Source organism: Capricornis sumatraensis, chromosome 7 (genome assembly GCF_032405125.1).
Source record: "Capricornis sumatraensis isolate serow.1 chromosome 7, serow.2, whole genome shotgun sequence".
Taxonomy (NCBI): domain Eukaryota; kingdom Metazoa; phylum Chordata; class Mammalia; order Artiodactyla; family Bovidae; genus Capricornis; species Capricornis sumatraensis.
This window is the reverse complement of record NC_091075.1, coordinates 118,615,820-118,636,292: the sequence shown is the minus strand read 5'-3', so window position 1 is coordinate 118,636,292 and position 20,473 is coordinate 118,615,820. Positions and strand designations below refer to the sequence as shown.

Here is a 20,473-nt window from a genome sequence, read left to right as displayed (position 1 = left end):
GTTTCCAACCCCAAGCCTCTACCCAACACAGATCCCCGACTCCACCCAAGCCTCTACCCGACACAGATCCCCGACTCCACCCAAGCCTCTACCCGACACAGATCCCCGACTCCACCCCGCCAAGCGGGTCTGTAGGATCAAATGCCCCACACGGCAGTCCTGAGCTCAGCCTGGCGTGCAGGGCAGGCTCGCGTAGCCTCCTGCTTGGCCTTCCAGCCGTGCTTTGAACTGTGCTTGTTAACTGAGAGCCGGGGAGCCCGGACAGAGCGGCTGAGGGCGCGGGCGCTGCTCCGGCTTGGCTGCCTCCTGGCCCTGTGGTGCAGCACATCAGGTGTCCCTCGCCCCGGGCTCCGGGCAGGGTTCCAGGGCTGCACGCACCCTTGCTTCTGCAGACAATGGTTCCCAACAAGAGAGAGGGGCCTGGAGAGACAGACCTGGGCAGCCTCTCTGACTCTCCCCACGGGGACCGAGGACCGGCCGCCCCAGGCCTTCACCACAGGGGCCAAGCCTCCAGAACAAAGGATTTCAACAAGCAGCTGTCCGCTCACAGAGCAGGTGACCCTCTGACACCAAGGACACATTTAGGAGAATCAGGCCGTGAATGGCATCTCCCAGGGACAGCTTCACAAAGGGAGAGAAGTCATCCATCCTTATTCAGTATCCTCTACCAGAAGGCATTTCTGCCAAACAAGTAAAAGTGGATGTCGGCAATGTTCTTCTCACTACTGGGCTTTCCATGAAGCAGAAAAAGTTCTTAGAGGAAAATTAGGGTTGTATTAAGGTCCATAAACCGTCTCTTAAAACAGCTCACCACAGTCTTTCTTGAGGAATTTCCATCCGCGCTGTTGACTGTAAGTGTGGTGGGGTTTCCCAGGTACTTCGCCACTAAATCTTCAAAAGAGGGTGCGGCATCAGCAGGATCCATCAGCCACGCAGCAGTTCTGGGATCTAGCCCTACAAAGTCAGCAACTGCAGAGAGAAAGGTCAGTCAGTCATGCTAGGAAAAACAAGTACTTTCCCCTGCCATGGAACAATGGGCTGACTCAGAATTGGGAAAGGAGTATGACAAGGCTGCATACTGTCACCCTGCTTATTTAACTTATATGCAGAGCACATGCAGGCTGGATGAAGCACAAGCTGGATTCAGGATTGCTGGGAGAAATACCAATAACCTCAGATATGCAGATGACACCACCCATACGGCAGACAGCGAAGAGGAGCTAAAGAGCCTCTTGATGAAAGTGAAAGAGGAGAGCGAAAAAGTTGGCTTAAAACTCAACGTTCAAAAGTGAAGATTATGGAATCCAGTCCCATCAATTTATGGGAAATAGATGGGGAAACAATGGAAACAGAGAGGGATTTTATTTTCTTGGGCTCCAAAATCACTGCAGATAGTGACTGCAGCCAGGGAAATTCTTAAAAAGATGCTTGCTCCTTGAAAGAAAAGCTATGACAAACCTAGACAGTGCATTAAAAAGCAGAGATATAAATTTGCCTGCAAAGGTCCACATAGTCAAAGCTATAGTTTTCCGGTAGTCATGTATGGATGTGAGAGTTGGACCTTAAAAAAGGCTGAGCACCGAAGAATTGATGCTTTTGAACTGTGGTGTTGGAGAATACTCTTTAGCAACCCTTGGACAGCAAGAAGATCAAACCAGTCAACCTAAAATAAATCAAGCCTGAATATTTATTGGAAGGACTGATGCTGAAGCTCCAATATTTTGGCCACCTGATGCAAAAAGTCAATTCATTGGAAAAGACTCTGATGCTGGGAAGATTGAAGGCAGGAGGAGAAGGGGAGAGCAGAGGGTGAGTTGGTTGGATGGCATCACTGACTCGATGGACAGGAGTTTGAGCCAGCTCCAGGAGATGGTGAAGAACAGGGAAGCCTGGCTTCCTGTGCTGCAGTCCATGGGGCTACAAAGAGTCAGACACAACTGAGCAACTGGACAACACCAACAAGGTTCGCATTAGCAATTACAGTCCTACCATCCCCTCCTATCACAGAGCTAAGCAACAAGTGACGCTGTCACTCCTGAAGAATGCTGAGCCTTTGGTAAGAGCAGTCTCCACCAGCCAGGTCCCACACAGCCAGTCTCCATGGGGAATCCATCCCAAACTAACTCTCAGTGGTGCTGACCAGACGGCAGCCGGAAGCCTCAGCCCGCCTGTGCCACCTCACCTCACTTTCCTCCCTGCCCTGGAGCCTCTCTCTTTCCCGTGCACCTCTCTTTTCAACCACGCGTCTCCCCCTTTTCACTCCTCCCAAGTCTCCCCTCCTCCACCCACCTGCGGGGCAGCCTCCCTGACCTGACACTGGGGTCTCAGCTTCCCGAGTCTCGAGAAAGGAAGAGGAGGCATGGGGTGATCTGTGCAGGGCCCTGCTGGGAGGAACCCTGCAAAACAGCTGCTGTGCTGCACGTGATGTGCGCAAAGAAATTCGGTGCAAGGCCGCTTTGAGCCTGAGAGGCCACATCACCCCTCACCTGGTAGTCTTCTTGTCTGAAAACTGGGAGAAAAGATTACTGGAAGTAGCCGTGGGACACACATGAATGCACTTTTTAAATTTTTATTTTGTTTTTTTGGCCGTGCTGTGCCGCATGTGGGGTTTTAGTTCCCTGACCACTTATCAAACCCACGCCCCTGTGTTGGAAGCTTGGAGTCTTAACCAGTAGACCACCAGAGAAGTCCTGAAGGTGCTTCTTAAAAGAAAAACAAGTGATATTTCTTAATATATTTTAGTACCAGAGTACTTTGGACCTGGAGTGGGAGTAATAAAAGGATGGGGGCACTGATAAATCAAGAGACAAGTCCAGCAATCCTGAGTGACCGCTCTCTGAAGTTACTACAACATTTTGAAGTGTGCTTCACAAAGACACAGAGCTGGTCTTTAAATAAAACTGTAGTCTTAGATCACATCACACTAAGTATTATGTTTTCTGGCATATTTAAATCACAGTAGTCTAAGAGATTTATATTTACCCAAGCAGCCAGTATCGTCGCTATTTTTTTGATAGCTGGGAAGTCACCTGTGTTGACAGATTTGGAACTCTGGGGGACAGGAAATCAGCCAGCACTCCGATTGCCTGCCACCCATCAGCTGTCAGGACTTTATATAACCGTGTCTGCCAACACTGACCCAGCCACACGATTTCATTCTGTTTGCCCTTCAAAGCTCTAGTATTCCAAAATTAAGGGTTCTTATCAACAAATACTTTTGAAAACCCCTGGGAAAGGTCTGACAGCACTGGAATGGTCTGGGGACTGTTCCCTACAAACTCATAACTAATAAACTGAGGCTACCAGGACCGGGCCCACACCAGGGAGAACATCAGGTATTGGAAAGGGAGTTCCAACAAAGCAGACTGTGAATGAGCTAAGAAAAATTAAGAGAATGGTAGAAGTTATGGTGGTAAAGAACCCGCCTGCTAGACACAGGTTTGATCCCTTGGTCGAGAAGATCCCCTGGAGGTGGGCATGGCATTCCACTTCAATATTCTTGCCTGGAGAACCCTATGGACAGAGGAGCCTGGAGGGCTACAGTCCAGAGAGTCAGACACGACTGAAGTGACTTAGCATGAGAATGAAGAGCTCAGTTAGAAATACGTAAGAGATTAGGTGACTTAGTAAAAGAAAAACTTGATGAATAGACAAAAGAATTCAGGAAAGCAAAGTAAAACCAAAAAACCATTTCTGAAATAAAAACTAAACTGGCAATCAGTTCAGTTCAGTCCCTCAGCTGTGTCTGACTCTTTGCAACCCCATGGACTGCAGCATGCCAGGCTTCCCTGTCCATCACCAACTCCTGGAACTTGCTCAAACTCATGTCCATTGAGTTGGTGATGCCATCCAACCATCTCATCCTCTGTCGTTTCCTTCTCCTCCCGCCTTCAATCTTTCCGATCATCAGGGTCTTTTTCAAGGAGTCCGTTCTTCACATCAGGTGGCCAAAGGACTGGAGCTTCAGCTTCAGCATCAGTCCTTCCAATGAATATTCAGGACTGATTTCCTTCAGGATTGACTGGTTTGATTTTACTGTCCAAGGGACTCTCAAGAGTCTTCTCCAACACCACAGTTCAAAAGCATCAATTCTTTGGCACTCAGCTTTCTTTATGGTCTAACTCTCACATCCACACATGACTACTGGAAAAACCAGACCTTTGACGAGATGGACCTTTGTCAGAAAAGTAATGTATGTCTCTGGTTTTTAATGTGCTGTCCAGGTTGGTCATAGCTTTTCTTCCAAGGAGCAAGCGTCTTTTAATTTCATAGCTGCACTCACCATCTGCACGGATTTTGGAGCCTCCCCAAAATAGTTTCACTGTTTCCCCATCTCTTTCCCATGAAGTGATGGGACCGGATGCCACGATCTTCGCTTTTTAAATGTTGAGTTTTAAGCCAGAATTTTCACTCTCCTCTTTCAACTTCATCAAGAAACTTCATCTTTAGTTCCTCTTTGCTTTCTGCCATAAGGGTGGTGTCATCTGCATATCTGAGGTTATTGATATTTCTTCCAGAAATCTTGACTCCAACCTGAGCTTCATCCAGTCCAGCATTTCAGATGATGTACCCTGCATACAGGTTAAACAAGCAGGGTGACAATATACAGCCTTGACGTACTCCTTTCCCAATCTGGAACCAGTCTGCTGTTCCATGTCCAGTTCTGTTGCTTCTTGACCTGCACACAGGTTTCTCAGGAGGCCGGTAAGGAAGGTGGTCTGGTATTCCCATCTCTTTCAGAATGTCCACAGTTTGTTGTGATCCACACAGTCAAAGGCTTTGGCATAGTCAATAGAGCAGAAGTAGATGTTTTTCTGGAACTTTCTTGCTTTTTCTATGATCCAACAGATGTTGGCAATTTGATCTCTGGCTCCCCTGCCTTTTCTAAATTCATTTCAAACATCTGGAAGTTCTGGGTTCACGTACTGTTGAAACCTTGCTTGGAGAATTTTGACCATTACTTTGCTAGTGTGTGAGATGAATGCAATTGTGCAGTAGTCTGAACATTCTTTGGCATTGCCCTTCTTTGGGATTGAAATGAAAACTGATCTTTTCCAGTCTTGTGGCCACTGCTGAATTTTAGAGATTTGCTGGCATATTGAGTGCAGCACTTTCACAGCATCATCTTTTAGGATTTGCAATACCTCAACTGGAATTCCATCACCTCCACTAGCTTTGTTTGTTCTGACGCTTTCTAAGGCCCACCTGACTTCACATTCCAGGATGTTTGGTTCTAGGTGAGTGATCGCACCAGCGTGGTTATCTGGGTCATGAAGATGTTTTTTCAATAGTTCTTCTGTGTATTCTTGCCACCTCTTCTTAATATCTTCGGCTTCTGTTAGGTCCAGACTATTTCTGTCCTTTATCGAGCCCATCTTTGCATGAAATGTTTCCTTGGTATCTCTAATTTTCTTGAAGAGATCTCTAGTATTTCCCATTCTATTGTTTTCCTCTATTTCTTTGCACTGATCGCTGAGGAAGGCTTTCTTATCTCTCCTTGCTGTTCTTTGGAACTCTGCATTCAGATGGATATATCTTTCCTTTCCTCCTTTGCCTTCCTCTTCTTTTCTCAGCTGTTTGTAAGGCCTCCTCAGACAACCATTTAGCCTTGTTGCGTTTCTTTTTCTTGGGGATGGTTTTGTTCACTGCCTCCTGTACAATGTCACAAACCTCCATCCATGGTTCTTCAGACGCTCTGTCAGATCTAGTCCCTTGAATCTATCTGTCACCCCCACTGTATAATCCTGAGGGATTTGATTTGGGTCGCACTTGAGTGGTCTCGTGGTACTTCCTTTCTCCAATATAAGCCTGAATCTGGCAGTAAGGAGTTCATGATCTGAGCCATGTCAGCTCCCAGTCTTGTTTTTGCTGCCCATAGAGCTTCTCCATCTTTGACTGCAAAGAATATAATCAATCTGATTTTGGTATTGACCGTCTGGTGATGTCTGTGTGTAGAGCTGTCTCTTGTGTTGTTGGAGGAGGGTGTTTGCTGTGACCCGTGTGTTCTCTTGGCAAAACTGTTAGTCCTCCTTCATTCTGTCCTCCAAAGCGAAACCTGCCTGTTGCTCCAGGTATCTCTTGATTTCCTACTTTTGCATTCCACTCCCCTATGATGAAAAGGATATGTTTTGGGGGTGTTAGTTGTAGAAGGTCTTGTAGGTCATCATAGACCTGTTCAACTTCAGCATCTTCGGCATTAGTGGCTGGGGCACAGACTTGGATTACTGTGATATTAAATGGTTTGCCTTGGAAACGAATCGAGATCATTCTGTCATTTTTGAGATTGTACCCAGGTACTGCATTTCAGACTCTTTTGTTGACTATGAGGGCTATTCCTCATAGTCAACAAGAAACTGGCAATATACAAAAGTAAATAAGTGCAATAGATAATGCCTTAAGTCTCTTTAAAAACAAGATAAAAAAAGGAAATTCTTTAAAACTGAAAAATGAAGAGATTGAAAATGGATTCTAACGTGACAAGTATGAAAGATAGAGAAGATTCAACCTATGAAACCACAGAAACAATTCAAATACCACAAAAAAGGTAAACAACCAAGCATTACAACCAGGTCTCATGTGTTTCCTGACAGAAGGACACGATACCGCTCAGAGCTAGGATCGAGACTATGAAGCAGGCTTGCACTCCCAAACTCTAGCCTGAAGCGGATCAGGCCCCTGGGTCTCAGTACAGAAGAAACAGAAGAGAGAGAACATGTTAAAAGACAAGAAAGAGAAATCCCACGGGGAAACCCTGGTCTGCCAACAACGACAAAATGACGGCAAGAAAAGACACAGAGGGAGAGAAGACACAAGAAAACTGGAGACACGCACCACACCCAGCCCAGGTGCGGGGCCGCCCTGAGCTGTGGAGAGGCGCATCACACCAGCCCGGGTGCGGGGCCGCCCTGAGGCCTGTGCGGATCCCGATTCAACCAAACTGCAGAAACACAGCACGCAAAGCTACTTAGAGACCACTGGGCGAGCACAAACGCTGACTGGGTAGCTAATGGTACGAAAAGATTACGGCTGTTTTAGGGCCAGATGCCAGTGTCATCTGGAAAATGAAATCCTCATCTTTTACTCATCTGATTGAAATATTACAGATAGGTAACGCAATGCTGACAGAATGTGGTCCACTGGAGAAGGGAATGGCAAACCACTTCAGTATTCTTGCCTTGAGAACCCCATGAACAGTATGAAAAGGCAAAATGATAGGATACTGAAAGAGGAACTCCCCAGGTCAGTAGGTGCCCGATATGCTCCTGGAGATCAGTGGAGAAATAACTCCAGAAAGAATGAAGGGATGGAGCCAAAGCAAAAACAATACCCAGCTGTGGATGTGACCAGTGAAAGAAGCAAGGTCCAATGCTGTAAAGAACAATATTGCATAGGAACCTGGAATGTCAGGTCCATGAATCAAGGCAAATTGGAAGTGGTCAAACAGGAGATGGCAAGGGTGAATGTTGACATTCTAGGAATCAGTGAACTAAAATGGACTGGAATGGGTGAATTTAACTCAGATGACCAGTACATCTACTACTGCAGGCAGGAATCCCTCAGAAGAAATGGAGTAGCCATCATGGTCAACAAGAGAGTCCGAAATGCAGTACTTGGATGCAATCTCAAAAACGACAGAATGATCTCTGTTCTCCAAGGCAAACCATTCAATATCACGGTAACCCAAGTCTATGCCCCAACCAGTAATGCTGAAGAAGCTGAAGTTGAACAGTTTTATGAAGACCTACAAGACCTTTTAGAACTAACACCCAAAAGAGATGCCCTTTTCATTATAGGGGACTGGAATGCAAAAGTAGGAAGTCAAGAAACACCTGGAGTAACAGGCAAATTTGGCCTTGGAATGCGGAATGAAGCAGGGCAAAGACTAATAGAGTTTTGCCAAGAAAATGCACTGGTCATAGCAAACACCCTCTTCCAACAACACACGAGAAGACTCTACACATCGACATCAACAGATGGTCAACACTGAAATCAGACTGATTATATTCTTTGCAGCCAAAGATGGAGAAGCTCTACACAGTCAACAAAAACAAGACCGGGAGCTGACTGTGGCTCAGATCATGAACTTCTGATTACCAAATTCAGACTTGAATTGAAAAAAGTAGAGAAAACTGCTAGACCATTCAGGTATGACCTAAATCAAATCCCTTATGATTATACAGTGGAAGTGAGAAATAGATTTAAAGGCCTAGATCTGATAGATAGAGTGCCTGATGAACTATGGAATGAGGTTCATGACATTGTACAGGAGACAGGGATCAAGACCATCCCCATGGAAAAGAAATGCAAAAAAGCAAAATGGCTGTCTGGGGAGGCCTTACAAATAGCTGTGAAAAGAAGAGAGGCGAAAAGCAAAGGAGACAAGGAAAGATATAAGCATCTGAATGCAGAGTTCCAAAGAACAGCAAGAAGAGATAAGAAAGCCTTCTTCAGAGATCAATGCAAAGAAATAGAGGAAAAGAACAGAATGGGAAAGACTAGAGATCTCTTCAAGGAAATTAGAGATACCAAGGGAACATTTCATGCAAAGATGGGCTCGATAAAGGACAGAAATGGTCTGGACCTAACAGAAGCAGAAGATATTAAGAAGAGGTGGCAAGAATACACAGAAGAACTCTACAAAAAAGATCTTCATGACCCAGATAATCACGATGGTGTGATCACTCATCTAGAGCCAGACATCCTGGAATGTGAAGTCAAGGGGGCCTTAGAAAGCATCACTACAAACAAAGCTAGTGGAGGTGATGGAATTCCAGTTGAGCTGTTTCAAATCCTGAAAGATGATGCTATGAAAGTGCCACACTCAATATGCCAGCAAATTTGGAAAACTCAGTGGCCACAGGACTGGTAAAAGTCAGTTTTCATTCCAATCCCAAAGAAAGGCAATGCCAAGGAATGCTCAAACTACCGCACAATTGCACTCATCTCACATGCTAGTAAAGTAATGCTCAAAATTCTTCAAGTCAGGCTTCAGCAATATGTGAACCGTGAACTTCCTGATGTTCAAGCTGGTTTTAGAAAAGGCAGAGGAACCAGAGATCAAATTGCCAACATCTGCTGGATCATCGAAAAAGCAAGAGAGTTCCAGAAAAGCATTTATTTCTGCTTTATTGACTATGCCAAAGCCTTTGACTGTGTGGATCACCATAAACTGTGGAAAATTCTGAGAGAGATGAGAATACCAGACCACCTGACCTGCCTCTTGAGAAATCTGTATGCAGGTCAGGAAGCAACAGTTAGAACTGGACATGGAACAACAGACTGGTTCCAAATAGGGAAAGGAGTACGTCAAGGCTGTATATTGTCACCCTGCTTATTTAACTTCTATGCAGAGTACATCATGAGAAACGCTGGACTGGAAGAAACACAAGCTGGAATCAAGATTGCCGGGAGAAATATCAATAACCTCAGGTATGCAGATGACACCACCCTTATGGCAGAAAGTGAAGAGGAACTAAAAAGCCTCTTGAGGAAAGTGAAAGAGGAGAGTGAAAAAGTTGGCTTAAAGCTCAACATTCAGAAAACGAAGATCATGGCATCTGGTCCATCACTTCACGGGAAATAGATGGGGAAACAGTGGAAACAGTGTCAGACTTTATTTTTGGGGGGCTTCAAAATCCCTGCAGATGGTGACTGCAGCCATGAAATTAAAAGACGCTTACTCCTTGGAAGAAAAGTTATGACCAACCCAGATAGCATATTCAAAAGCAAAGACTAAGGTCCGTCTAGTCGAGGCTATGGTTTTTCCAGTGGTCATGTATGGATGTGAGACGTGGACTGTGAAGAAGGCTGGGGGCCGAAGAATTGATGCTTTTGAACTGTGGTGTTGGAGAAGACTCTTGAGAGTCCCTTGGACTGCAAGGAGATTCAACCAGTCCATTCTGAAGGAGATCAGCCCTGGGATTTCTGTGGAAGGAATGATGCTAAAGCTGAAACTCCAGTACTTTGGCCACCTCATGCCAAGAGTTGACTCACTGGAAAAGGCTCTGATGCTGGGAGAGATTGGGGGCAGGAGGAGAAGGGGACGACAGAGGATGAGATGGCTGGATGGCATCACGGACTCGATGGACGTGAGTCTGAGAGAACTCCAGGAGATGGTGATGGACAGGGAGGCCTGGTGTGTTGCGATTTGTGGGGTCGTAAAGCGTCGGACTCGACTGAGTGACTGAACTGAACTGAACTGAACGTGATGCTTGGGCTGTGCTACCAAATAACCCAGGGGACAGAGGTTTGGAGCTTGTGGGGAAAGAAGACTGGACAGAGCTGGAAACCGTTCAGACTGGGCGAAGCGGTGCTGCTGTGTCCCGCACATGCCTGCCGTTCTCTGCAGACGCAGCCGTGCGCCCCCAACTCCCAGCAGCGAGTTGACCCTGCAGCTCAAGCCTCAGCTCCACGGAGGGCCCCGCCACAGGCACCCGCCCCCCGCCCCGGCCTGCTGCGCCTCCCGCCACAGGGCTGTAAGCCAGGGGAGGCTCCCACGCGCCCTCCTCAGGGCCCAGCCTTTGCTGCAAGCACCCTGTCGACTCACATCTCTTTATTATAAAGCCTGCAACCCAGGAACAGCCAGGCGGAAGAGTGCACAGGGCAGGGCACGGGGCGGGGGTACAGAACCTCCACACCCCCTCCAGCTGTGCCGCCTCCCCACCCCAGCGCCTGGGCTGCCCACCTGGAATCCCACCAGGAGGGCATTTTATGGAGGCGTCATCACCTCGGTGTGGCTAAGTCACTGCTCTCCAGCCCATCTCCCCTTCCTGGAGGTGGCGGGTGGGACTGGAAGCTCCAGTCCTCAGTGGAGCCTCCTCTTTCTGCTGACCACCCGCCCTGAAGCCATGCTGCCTCCAGCCCCCAGTGCTCATTAGCACATGGGGGACACTCAGCACCCTGGACATGGCTTGGGTTTTGGGAGCTGAGAGCCACAAACCAGAGATAAAGACCAAATATCGCTTGCTGTATCACAGGTACTTTTTATTGTGTTGGGAATTTTGTACAATAAAAACTTTTTTTTCTAATGCCTTGCGTGCATGCTAAGTTGCTTCCGACTCTTTGTGACCCCATGGATGATTGTAGCCTACCAGGCTCCTCTGTCCATGGGATTTCCTAGGCAAGAATACTGGAGTGGGTTCCCATTCCCTCCTCCAGGGGATCTTCCCAATCCAGGGATCAAACCTGCATCTCTTGCGTCTCCTGCGTTGGCAGATGGGTTCTTTACCACTAGTGCCATCTTACTATAAATATTTTCAAACATTCAGACAGTCTGAAAAGAGCTGCACGGTGAATACTCATGCATCCGCTACCCAGACTCTACAATGAACATTCTTTCTATATTTGCTTTATTACATATCTGTCCATCTAGCAAAGAAAAAAAAAAGGTTTCTAAAATTCTTATTTCTAATGTTAAATAAAAGATGAAAGTGTGCTTTATACTGCTTTGGTGTTGATCCCTCTGGCTTTAGTTTAATTCTTAGAGAGTTTACAGCTGTTTGTGGTGACAATAAATCCACCTACCAAGCTGCAGGTTACTTCTTCCCTATTTTAAACACACAAGTAATATATACTTGAAAAAACTCTAATAATGTAAAACAGAGGGAAAGTGCCTCTTGGCGCTCAGGGCGTGCGGCTGGCTGCATGGGTTTGCCGAGCAGCGGTGACTCCCCCCAGCCTCTGAGTTGTGCAACACGGCAGTCCTCACCGCGCTCCCATCCCCAGGAGGAGTTGCTGTGGGACAGTTACATCTGTGGGAGATGATAAATCTAAGACATACCACACTTCCAACTGCCATCATCACCGATCAGCTGCAGCGCTGTCCTCACAAAATCCTTTGCGTTAAAGCAAATAACGGGGCGTTTACATTTCAGTACTTCGAGCAGCACATTCCTGGAAAATGAAAAGACGCTCACTGGTAGACAGACTGGTTTAAACTTCCCATCTTGGAAAAATACCAAAGCTGCTCCACCAGCAGCTGTCACCTGCGCAGTGTTACCGGCAGCCTTCTTCTGCAAGCTTGCCACAGATGAGCTCAAATCCTGAGGGGCGCAAAGAAAATCGAAATGGGTTGGTCTTGCTCAGTCCCCAGAACGGAGCCTGGAGGCCCCTGAGCAAGTGGGACTCAGGGGCGACGCAGCCTGGATGGAATCTGACCTTTCGACCTGGTGACAATATCCAGAATGTCTGCTGGAACCCGAGACCCCCTGTCTATCTTTCGGACCTCTACCCTGAAACAATTCGTGATTCCTTGAGGACAAACGTTTTCTGGGTTGTATCAGAGGCCGTCACAGTTGCCAGCCAACTTTAAAGAAATTTTCTTTATTTTCGGTTTTGCCGGGTCTTCGCCGTGAGGCACTGGCCCCTCTTGTTGCAGAGCACAGACTGGGCGCGTGGGCCTCAGAGCTAGGGTTCAGCAGCTGGGGCACACGGGCTTAGCTGCTGCGAAGCATGTGGGATCTTCCCGGACCACGGATCGAACCGGTGTCCCTGCACAGGCAGGCAGGCTCCTAACCACTGGGCTACCAGGAGAGTCCTCGCCAGGCAACTTTTAACAACCTTACGGCTTTTTGTTTTCATAAAGCCCTGACTCTCTTCCCCAGAACACTCTTTCGGGGTCACCTGAATCTCTCTTGAATTGCAATTCTTAGGACCCCAAATAAACTTATTTGCACCCTCTTGCGTTATTTTTCAGTTGACAGAGGTAGGTGTTACTTATTATCTGTATTTTACGGATGAGGAAGCCGAGACACAAAGAAGTCAAGTTCACACGACTCTTCAGAGCCAGTTCCTGGATGAGGCACAACTGCCTGCAGACTAACCCCCCAACCCCTGAGCAGAGCTGGCGCACCCGGGACTCCTCCCTGCCAGTCCCAGCCTGTGCTCCCAGCACCGCCCCCGCCAGCAGCCTGCGCTCTGCCCGCTCTGGAATCTCCTTCCTCCATCACCAGACTGCGCCACGCCCTCACACTCCAGGCCCCCTGCTTCAGTCCTCCTGGCCACACATCTGCTACAGCCAGGACCACGTCCGTGACACGGTAACTTACCTTGCCCCCACTCAGTCATGAGCTCCTGATTATGGGACTCATGACAGCTGACGTTTATCGAGTCCTTACCACGTGCGCATGCCTCACTAAGCACTCACAGGGACTGCTGCACTGAAGCTGCGTCACACCCAGCTAGGCAGGCACTAGACCCATTATGCTGTAGGAATGGCTATCTGCTCTGGTATTCTCGCCTGGAAAAGTCCATGAACAGAGAAGCGGGGAGGGCTACAGCCCATGGCGTCGCAGAGTCGGACACAACAGAGCACACGCCCATTTTAGAGATAAGGAAACTGAGGCCTGGAAGGGCGAGACAATTTCCCCAGCTTTCCACAACTGAGACGTGGCCACGCTGAGGTCTGAGACCCGATCTTGCTGCTGCCAGGGCCCAAGGTGGTGTTGGAGAAGACTTGTGAGTCCCTTGGACTGCAAGGAAATCCAACCAGTGCATCCTAAAGGAGACCAGTCCTGGGTGTTCATTGGAAGGACTGATGCTGAAGCTGAAACTCCAATACTTTGGCCACCTCATGCAAAGAGTTGACTCATTGACCCTGATGCTGGGAGGAATTCGGAGCAGGAGGAGAAGGGGACGACAGAGGATGAGATGGCTGGATGGCATCACCGACTTGATGGACGTGAGTTTGAGTAAACTCCAGGAGTTGGTGATGGACAGGGAGGCCTGGCGTGCTGTGACTGATGGGGTCGCAAAGAGTCGGACACGACTGAGCGACTGAACTGAGCTGAACTGATGGTAACTGCTTGTTACTACATCAGCGAGGGTCTCTGGATGAGGCTGAGGAAGGAGGAAAGCTGGAGTCCAGTTAGCTCTGCTTACTCTGCAAGCAGGCGTTTTTAGGCTTTTTGCACTTTCTCGTGTGCTTTCACTTGGGCTTCCCTTGAAGAGGGCCACTGCTGACAGCTGAGCGTCAGGCCTGGGCTGCTGGGCCTGGAGGGCGTGTGAGGGAGAAGCGGCTGGGGCTCCTGGAGTTCCCTCCCACTTTGGTGCTCTTGTAGCTGGAAACTCGGAAGTTCTCCATGAAGCCAGCTAACAACTATAATCTCTCCCACTAAAAGGCACAACCTAGCTGCGATTTCTAGCTTAAGACAGGACACACAACAAAAAGAGAGCATCTTCTGAGACAAGCTGGCTACAACACAGTGTGTTTTCTAAGTCAATTTGGCCACATCTGCAAAACAAAAAGCAGAGGGAGGATCGGAGCTTAAGTGACTGTCAGATGTTCAAGTGGAGAATGTGGCTGCTGCTGCTAAGTCGCTTCAGTCGTGTCAGACTCTGTGCGACCCACAAAGCTCCCCTGTCCCTGGGATTCTCAAGGCAAGAACACTGGAGTGGGTTGCCATTTCCTTCTCCAATGCATGAAAGTGAAGAGTGAAAGTGAAGTCACTCAGTTGGGTCCGGGAATGTGGAACAGGATATAAAATCCAGAATTCAGAAAAGGAAGTCCAAACATTAGGGCCCTGCTCTCACAGAGGTCTGCCATAGAAACAGACTGCCCGATTGTTCTTTCAAAAAAAGCTATATAAAAAGGTTATGGGTTCTTGGGAGCAGAGTGCTGTGTTGTCAAATGTCTGATTCTCACTGTGGTGTACATGCCTGACATTAAGCTTTTATTGCTGAGGCGTCCATTTCAAAAGATGTCCATCCTGAATAGACATGTTACCAGCTGTGCTACTCAGCTGCAGGGCAAAACAAACAGAGAAGGAGCCAGGTGAAGCTCCTTCCAGAGCGAGTGGGTGAGCGTCAGTCGCTCAGCCGTGTCTGGCTCTCTGTGACCCCATGGACTGTAGCCCGCCAGGCTCCTCTGTCCATGAGATTGTCCAGGCAAGAATACTGGAGTGTTCGCCATTCCCTTCTCCAGGGGATCTTCCTGATCCAGGGATGGGAACCAGGTCTCCTGTGCTGCAGGCAGAGTCTTTACCAGCTAAGCCGTCAGGTCTTTCCAGAAAGCCCTGGGTAAACAGATAACTGACTTCGTGAGTGACACAGCTTCTCAACCTTCCTGTGCCCTAATTCCTGCTCTGATGCTTTAAATTAGCCAGTATAGAGTGACTCCTGGAAACCCTAGACACCCCACCTTCAAACTCTAAAAATGCATAGCCCCAGGTCTACGCATGCCCTTTCTCTTTCTTTCCCTATAACCCCTCTGTGCGGCCCTGGGCGTGCCAGGGCTTGTGAGTGAGAAGTCCCGTTCCTCAGACTGCCCAGTAGTTTTTGCTGTCGGGTGCCCTGCGTAGCAGTGGCCCCTGTAGAGGAAATGCCTGTGGGGGTGCGGTGTGAGGAATACAGGCTGGACCAGCGCCTCAGGCGCTCCGGGCCTAGAGCGCCACTATCGGCAGGCGGAGCCCACACAACAGCTGCCTAAAGCTCACCCAGAGCCCGGTGAGCCCAACTCAGGCAGGGCCGGCCAGGACCAGGTCCCCACCTTCCTACCCGGAGCCTCCTCGGGTGCCTCTCCAGGGAAGTGGCTTCAGGGAGCTCTCTCAGGGCGCCCAGCTGACCTGGGCTCAGACAGCAAGGTGCCCAGGCAGGGGGTGCCCCCACCGAAACCAGAAGTGAGTCAGGCTGGCAATATGGGAAAGAGACGGTGAGGAGGGGCACAGACTCCAGCCCATGAGGGGACTTTTCGGGGCTGCGAAGGGGCACCAGGGCATCCCTGCCTGTTCTGAGACTCTGAGACTCTGAGAAGGCAGATACAAGTGAGACGTCTCTTGTCTATTTTCACAATGTGAAACTTTGTAATTAGTGATAGGTTGGTAGCCTTGAGGACCATCTACTGCTTGAAGGCAGAGACCGCTTTCCAGTGCCGTGAGTGAGTGAGCGAGTCTCTTGAGGAGCTCAGCCAGGGCCCCAGCAGCGACGGTGGGTTTCTGCTCCTTAACATGCCACTCTTCTTGCCGACTTCTCATTGCAGTGTTGGCTCGAATCCTGGAGCAGGCTCCTGCGGATGGTCCCTCCATTTCAGAGCTCTTTGTGGGGGCGAGGGCCAGTGTTTGTAGTGGTTTCTGTCATTTCATGTGCTCTACAAAACTTCTGAAACTTTAAATAACTGAAACTGGAGCTTGGGAAACTCTTAATTAGGATGAAGCGGGTGAATCGGATTTAAGGTGATTAGAGAAGATTTCTTACTTGGCAAATTGATGATGTGCCTCTTGCTCTTGGCCCCAGATAGGGGAGTGCTCAGTTTTTATGTAGATACACTGATCACTGGGCGTGTCCTCCGGAACACTGTCGGAGCCTGGGGCGGTCAGAGGACTGCCGCCTTCCTCTGGATGGCTCCTCAGTAACATCACAATGCCTTTAACAGAGGAAACCAGAGCCTGTGAATACACAATAAAATGAAGTTACAAGATCAAGCATGAATCACGCATTTGTTCAAGAAAGATTGGTCATGTTTTATATTTTATTAATTAAGCAGAAAGAAAAGGCTTAACATTGAAATCAGTAAGTGAACACCTCCTTTAATGACAATTAAGGCCAAAACCCAAAACATCTCACTCTCTAAATCTGGTCTCCTCCTTATTCAACATCATAATGGAAGTCTTAGCTAATGCAATACGGCAGGAAAAAGAAATAAAAGACATAAATTAGAAAGGAAAAACTGTACCATTGCTGTTTATAGATAACAAATATTTGTGTAGAAAACCCACAGGAATCTATAAAATAAAACATCTCCTGGAAGGGATATGTGAGCTAAGCAAGGTTGCAGGATACAAGATCAAAACACAAAAATCAGTTATATTTCCATACACTAACAATGGACATGTAAAAGTAAACGTTTTAAAAAAGTAATTACCATTTATAATAACTAGTCCCCAAAATTAAATACTTAGAAATCAATATATCGTGCATAGGATCCGTGTACTAAAAACTATAAAATACTGACGAAAGAAATCCGAGAAGACCTACAGAAAAGAGACACACACCATGCTTAACGGCAATAAAACTCAATGTCAATTCTCTCAAGCTAAGTTGCAGAATCAAAAAGATCAATAAACCCCAAGTACAAGAAGACTACAGCAAGTCCCATAATCAAATTGCTTGCAACCAGTGATATAGAGAAAACCTTAAAAGAAGCCAGGGAAGGGGGAGCAGGACACTTTGTCTAGACAGAAACGAAGATAAGGGGGAAGGCAGATTTCTTATGAGAAAGCGAGTTAGAGGACAGTCGCACAGCATTTTCAACTATTGAAAGAAAAAAACTGTTAACTTACAATTCTTTATCCCATAAAAATGTCTTTCAAAAATGAAAAGTAAAGCAAGATCTATATACTACCCTGAAAATTACCAAACACTGCTAAAAGAAATTGAACTTTTAAATCGATGAAAAGACACCCCTTGTTCATGAATCAGAAAGTTCAATACTGCTTTCAAGATGGCAGATCTGAGCTAGGCTGGGACTTGGGCATGTACCAGCGCGCCTGCACCTGGACAAATGTCTCCTTGAGCAATAGGAAACGAAGAGACTATAGGTCAGGGGTCCCCAACCCCCGGGCCACACGCTAGTACCGGCCCATGGCCTGTAAGGGACGGGGCCGCACGGCAGTAAGTGAGCGACAGGCAGGCGAGCGAAGCTTCCATGTGTTTGCAGCTGCTCCCCACTGCTCCCGCCACCTGAGCCCCACCTCCTGTCAGACCAGCGGTGGCATCAGACGCTCACAGGGGCGCGGAGTGTACTGTGGACAGTGCGTGAGGGATCTGGGCTGTGTGCTCCTAGGAAAATCTACTGTCTGATGGTCTCATTCTGCATCACGCTGAGTTGTATAATTATGTCACTGTGTATCACAATGTAACAATAATAATAGGGAGAAACACACACAATAAATGTAATGCACTTGAATCATCCTGAAACCAGAACCCTGCCCCAGTCCATGGAAAAACTGTCTTCTGTGAAACTGGTCCCTGGTGCCAGAAAGGCTGGGACTGCAACTATAAGCGCCTAAAATAACTGCGGGCGTCGGCAAGTGGAGACGGAGATGCCACAAACAAACTGCCATTTCTGGTGTTCTGGAGCAGAAGCAGGGCACTGTACACGATCCTGAACACAGCCAGCAAGGGGGTGGACAGGCCCCGAAGCTACGCCTCCCGCCCAGCCCACAAACCCACCGCCCACCGTTGCTCCACCGTTCGGACCCAAGAAGGCCCTCGCAGGGAGCAGGCAAGGAAACTGTTTCTGGTTTTTGCTCTCTTGTACTGCGGCACAAGCCCCAGCAAAGCCTTGCCTGAAATTCCCATCTGGCCTCCTATCATTTCTATCGGTTAAGAGTCCAAGCGCCCGGGTTGGGAGCATGATTTTGGCGACTCTGCTGGGACCCATGGGCCTTCCCTCTTTCCTGTCCCTCTGCTCAGGGTCACAGTGCTCGGCACATCCGCCTTCACTGCCCCTGGGGCCTCACTGTGCTCACGCAGCTCCCCTCCCCTTTCCCTCTTCTGGTCTCTCTCACTCTCTACTTCTTCCTCTGTCCTCTGCCATGCTCTGTCACACCCTTCTGAGAAGGCAAACATCAGGCAAATACAGCCTGACCCCTCTCAGCCAGTGAGGCCATGCCCCCGCAGGCTGGCCCTGGTTTGCCTTGACAGGTGACAAGAGGTGGGAGAGGCTGGCCTCCTGCCATGAAGACCCTAGTCCAGTGAGGTTTCCTTGAGAGGAGATTTCTGACAGTGATAGAGGTTCAAGCCTCATATCATGCAGTGGCTGGAAGCCTGGTCATCACAGACTTCTCAGCTTCTTTCTCCTGGGTTAAAGTCCCAGCTGCGGTTTGAGACCCACTGGCACGATTGCCCCGATGAGTGGTGGGCAGCGTGCCTGCCTCCACTGGCCCTTGTGGAAGAGCAGGGCCGACGGGAACTGCCTGAACAGACACCCACAGAGGGGCGGGCTGGAACAGCAGGCTTTCTCTCCTAGCTCTTTCTCCTTCCGTCTTTCATCCACACCTCTACCCCCAAGGCATCGGCTGGGGTGAACGTCACACAACCTCTCAATATTTCTCTGTTCTGTGTTTTCAATCATGGAGAACAGAGTTCTGAGATCTCCTCTGTCATCTCACCTCTGGTTTTCTTATGACAGGTCTCAAGGACTTTATCCAGCCTCAGGATCTCTAGGCATTAACCGTCAGATTTATATGTAAACATGGGAAATGCCCCCCAAAGATTCTTCTCTGGGTTACGTTCTTAGAGACTGGGGACAGTTGAAATTGGATGGTTTAAAAATCGTCTTCTTTTGCAACACAGCTGGTGGCAATATGCCTTGGCTGATCAGGAGAAGAAGCCACAGAATGGACCCCTTAACTTTAACACCATTTTACAATGGGACAAAAATACTGTAAGGAGTGCCCCCAAAGGGGAGAGGCCCCTCACATGCAGAGCTTTGTGAAACTGTATCCAGACCATGGTTGTAGGGATCCCTGCCATGTGCTCAGCCTCTGTTTCTGTTTTGCCCCCAAAAGATTGGGAGACAGACTTTCTCCCAGATCCCCTCTTTCAACTGCCAACTCGTCGCTGGCATGAGGGTCCTTTCTCATGCCCCCACTCCTTTCCCTTCAGTGTCACCTTCAGCCCGTAGCCTCTGCCTTACCCCTTTGACCCAGGGACCCTGAAACCAGAGCCCCAGTGCTGTCCCCAGTGGGGCTATGATCAGATTCAAAATTAGCCCCATTTTCACACCATAAGGCTTCTACCCCCTCCAGGAAGTAGCTGACAGAAAGGAGAATTACTAGAGTGTATGTCTCCTTCTGATGGGAGACGTAGGAATCTGTAAGGAGAGGTTTGGCAGGTTCTCAGAGAACCCTGATGAGTTTAGAGATGAATTTGCCATGCTGGGGTTGACATTCTCCCCGACCTGGCAGAAATCACAGTTATTCTGGCCCACTGTTGCACCCCAGACGAGGAGTGCATACTAAGAAAGGTCAGGGACCACGCAGACAGCCTCGTGGCCACCAGTGCTGCAGTCCCAGAACAGGACTCCCGTGGAGACTGGGAGGGTCATGGGGGCCAGGCCAGGACGAGACATCATGCTGCTCGCTCATTAGAAGGAATGAAGGGTGTATGGTGAAGCCTGCAAATCACGATAAAGCCCGAGAGGCCACACAGGAAAAAGGTAAAAACTTAGCAACCTTCCTGAGCCGGGTGAGAGGCATTCAGGAAGTACACCAATACCGACCCTGAGTCTGCAGAAGGGAGGTCACTACTGGCCGTGCGTTTTATCACTCAGCGTGCTCCCGATATCAGGAGGAAGTTACAAAAGCTTGAGGCTGGGCCCCAAACCCCATTGTCAACCTTGGCAGAGGAGGCCTTCAAGGTCTGTACCAATTGGGACGTGGCAGAGGAAGCCCACAAGGACGGGAGACTAATAAAGAAGACACAGCTCCTAGCTGCCTCGATCCACCTACCACGTCGAGACGACCCTAGCCAGCTG

General features: G+C 48.6%; 1 protein-coding gene across 1 annotated transcript in view; it reads right to left on the bottom strand.

Moving 5' to 3' along the window:
* POLN (DNA polymerase nu) overlaps positions 1-20,473 on the bottom strand; it is a 142,448-nt gene that overhangs the window by 94,810 nt on the left and 27,165 nt on the right. The window contains exons 4-6 of the mRNA XM_068974993.1: positions 16,189-16,379; positions 11,780-11,892; positions 812-969 (exon numbers count right to left, since the gene is read on the bottom strand). Coding sequence (XP_068831094.1) covers positions 812-969; positions 11,780-11,892; positions 16,189-16,379 — 462 coding nt within the window. The remainder of the gene's footprint in view (positions 1-811; positions 970-11,779; positions 11,893-16,188; positions 16,380-20,473) is intronic.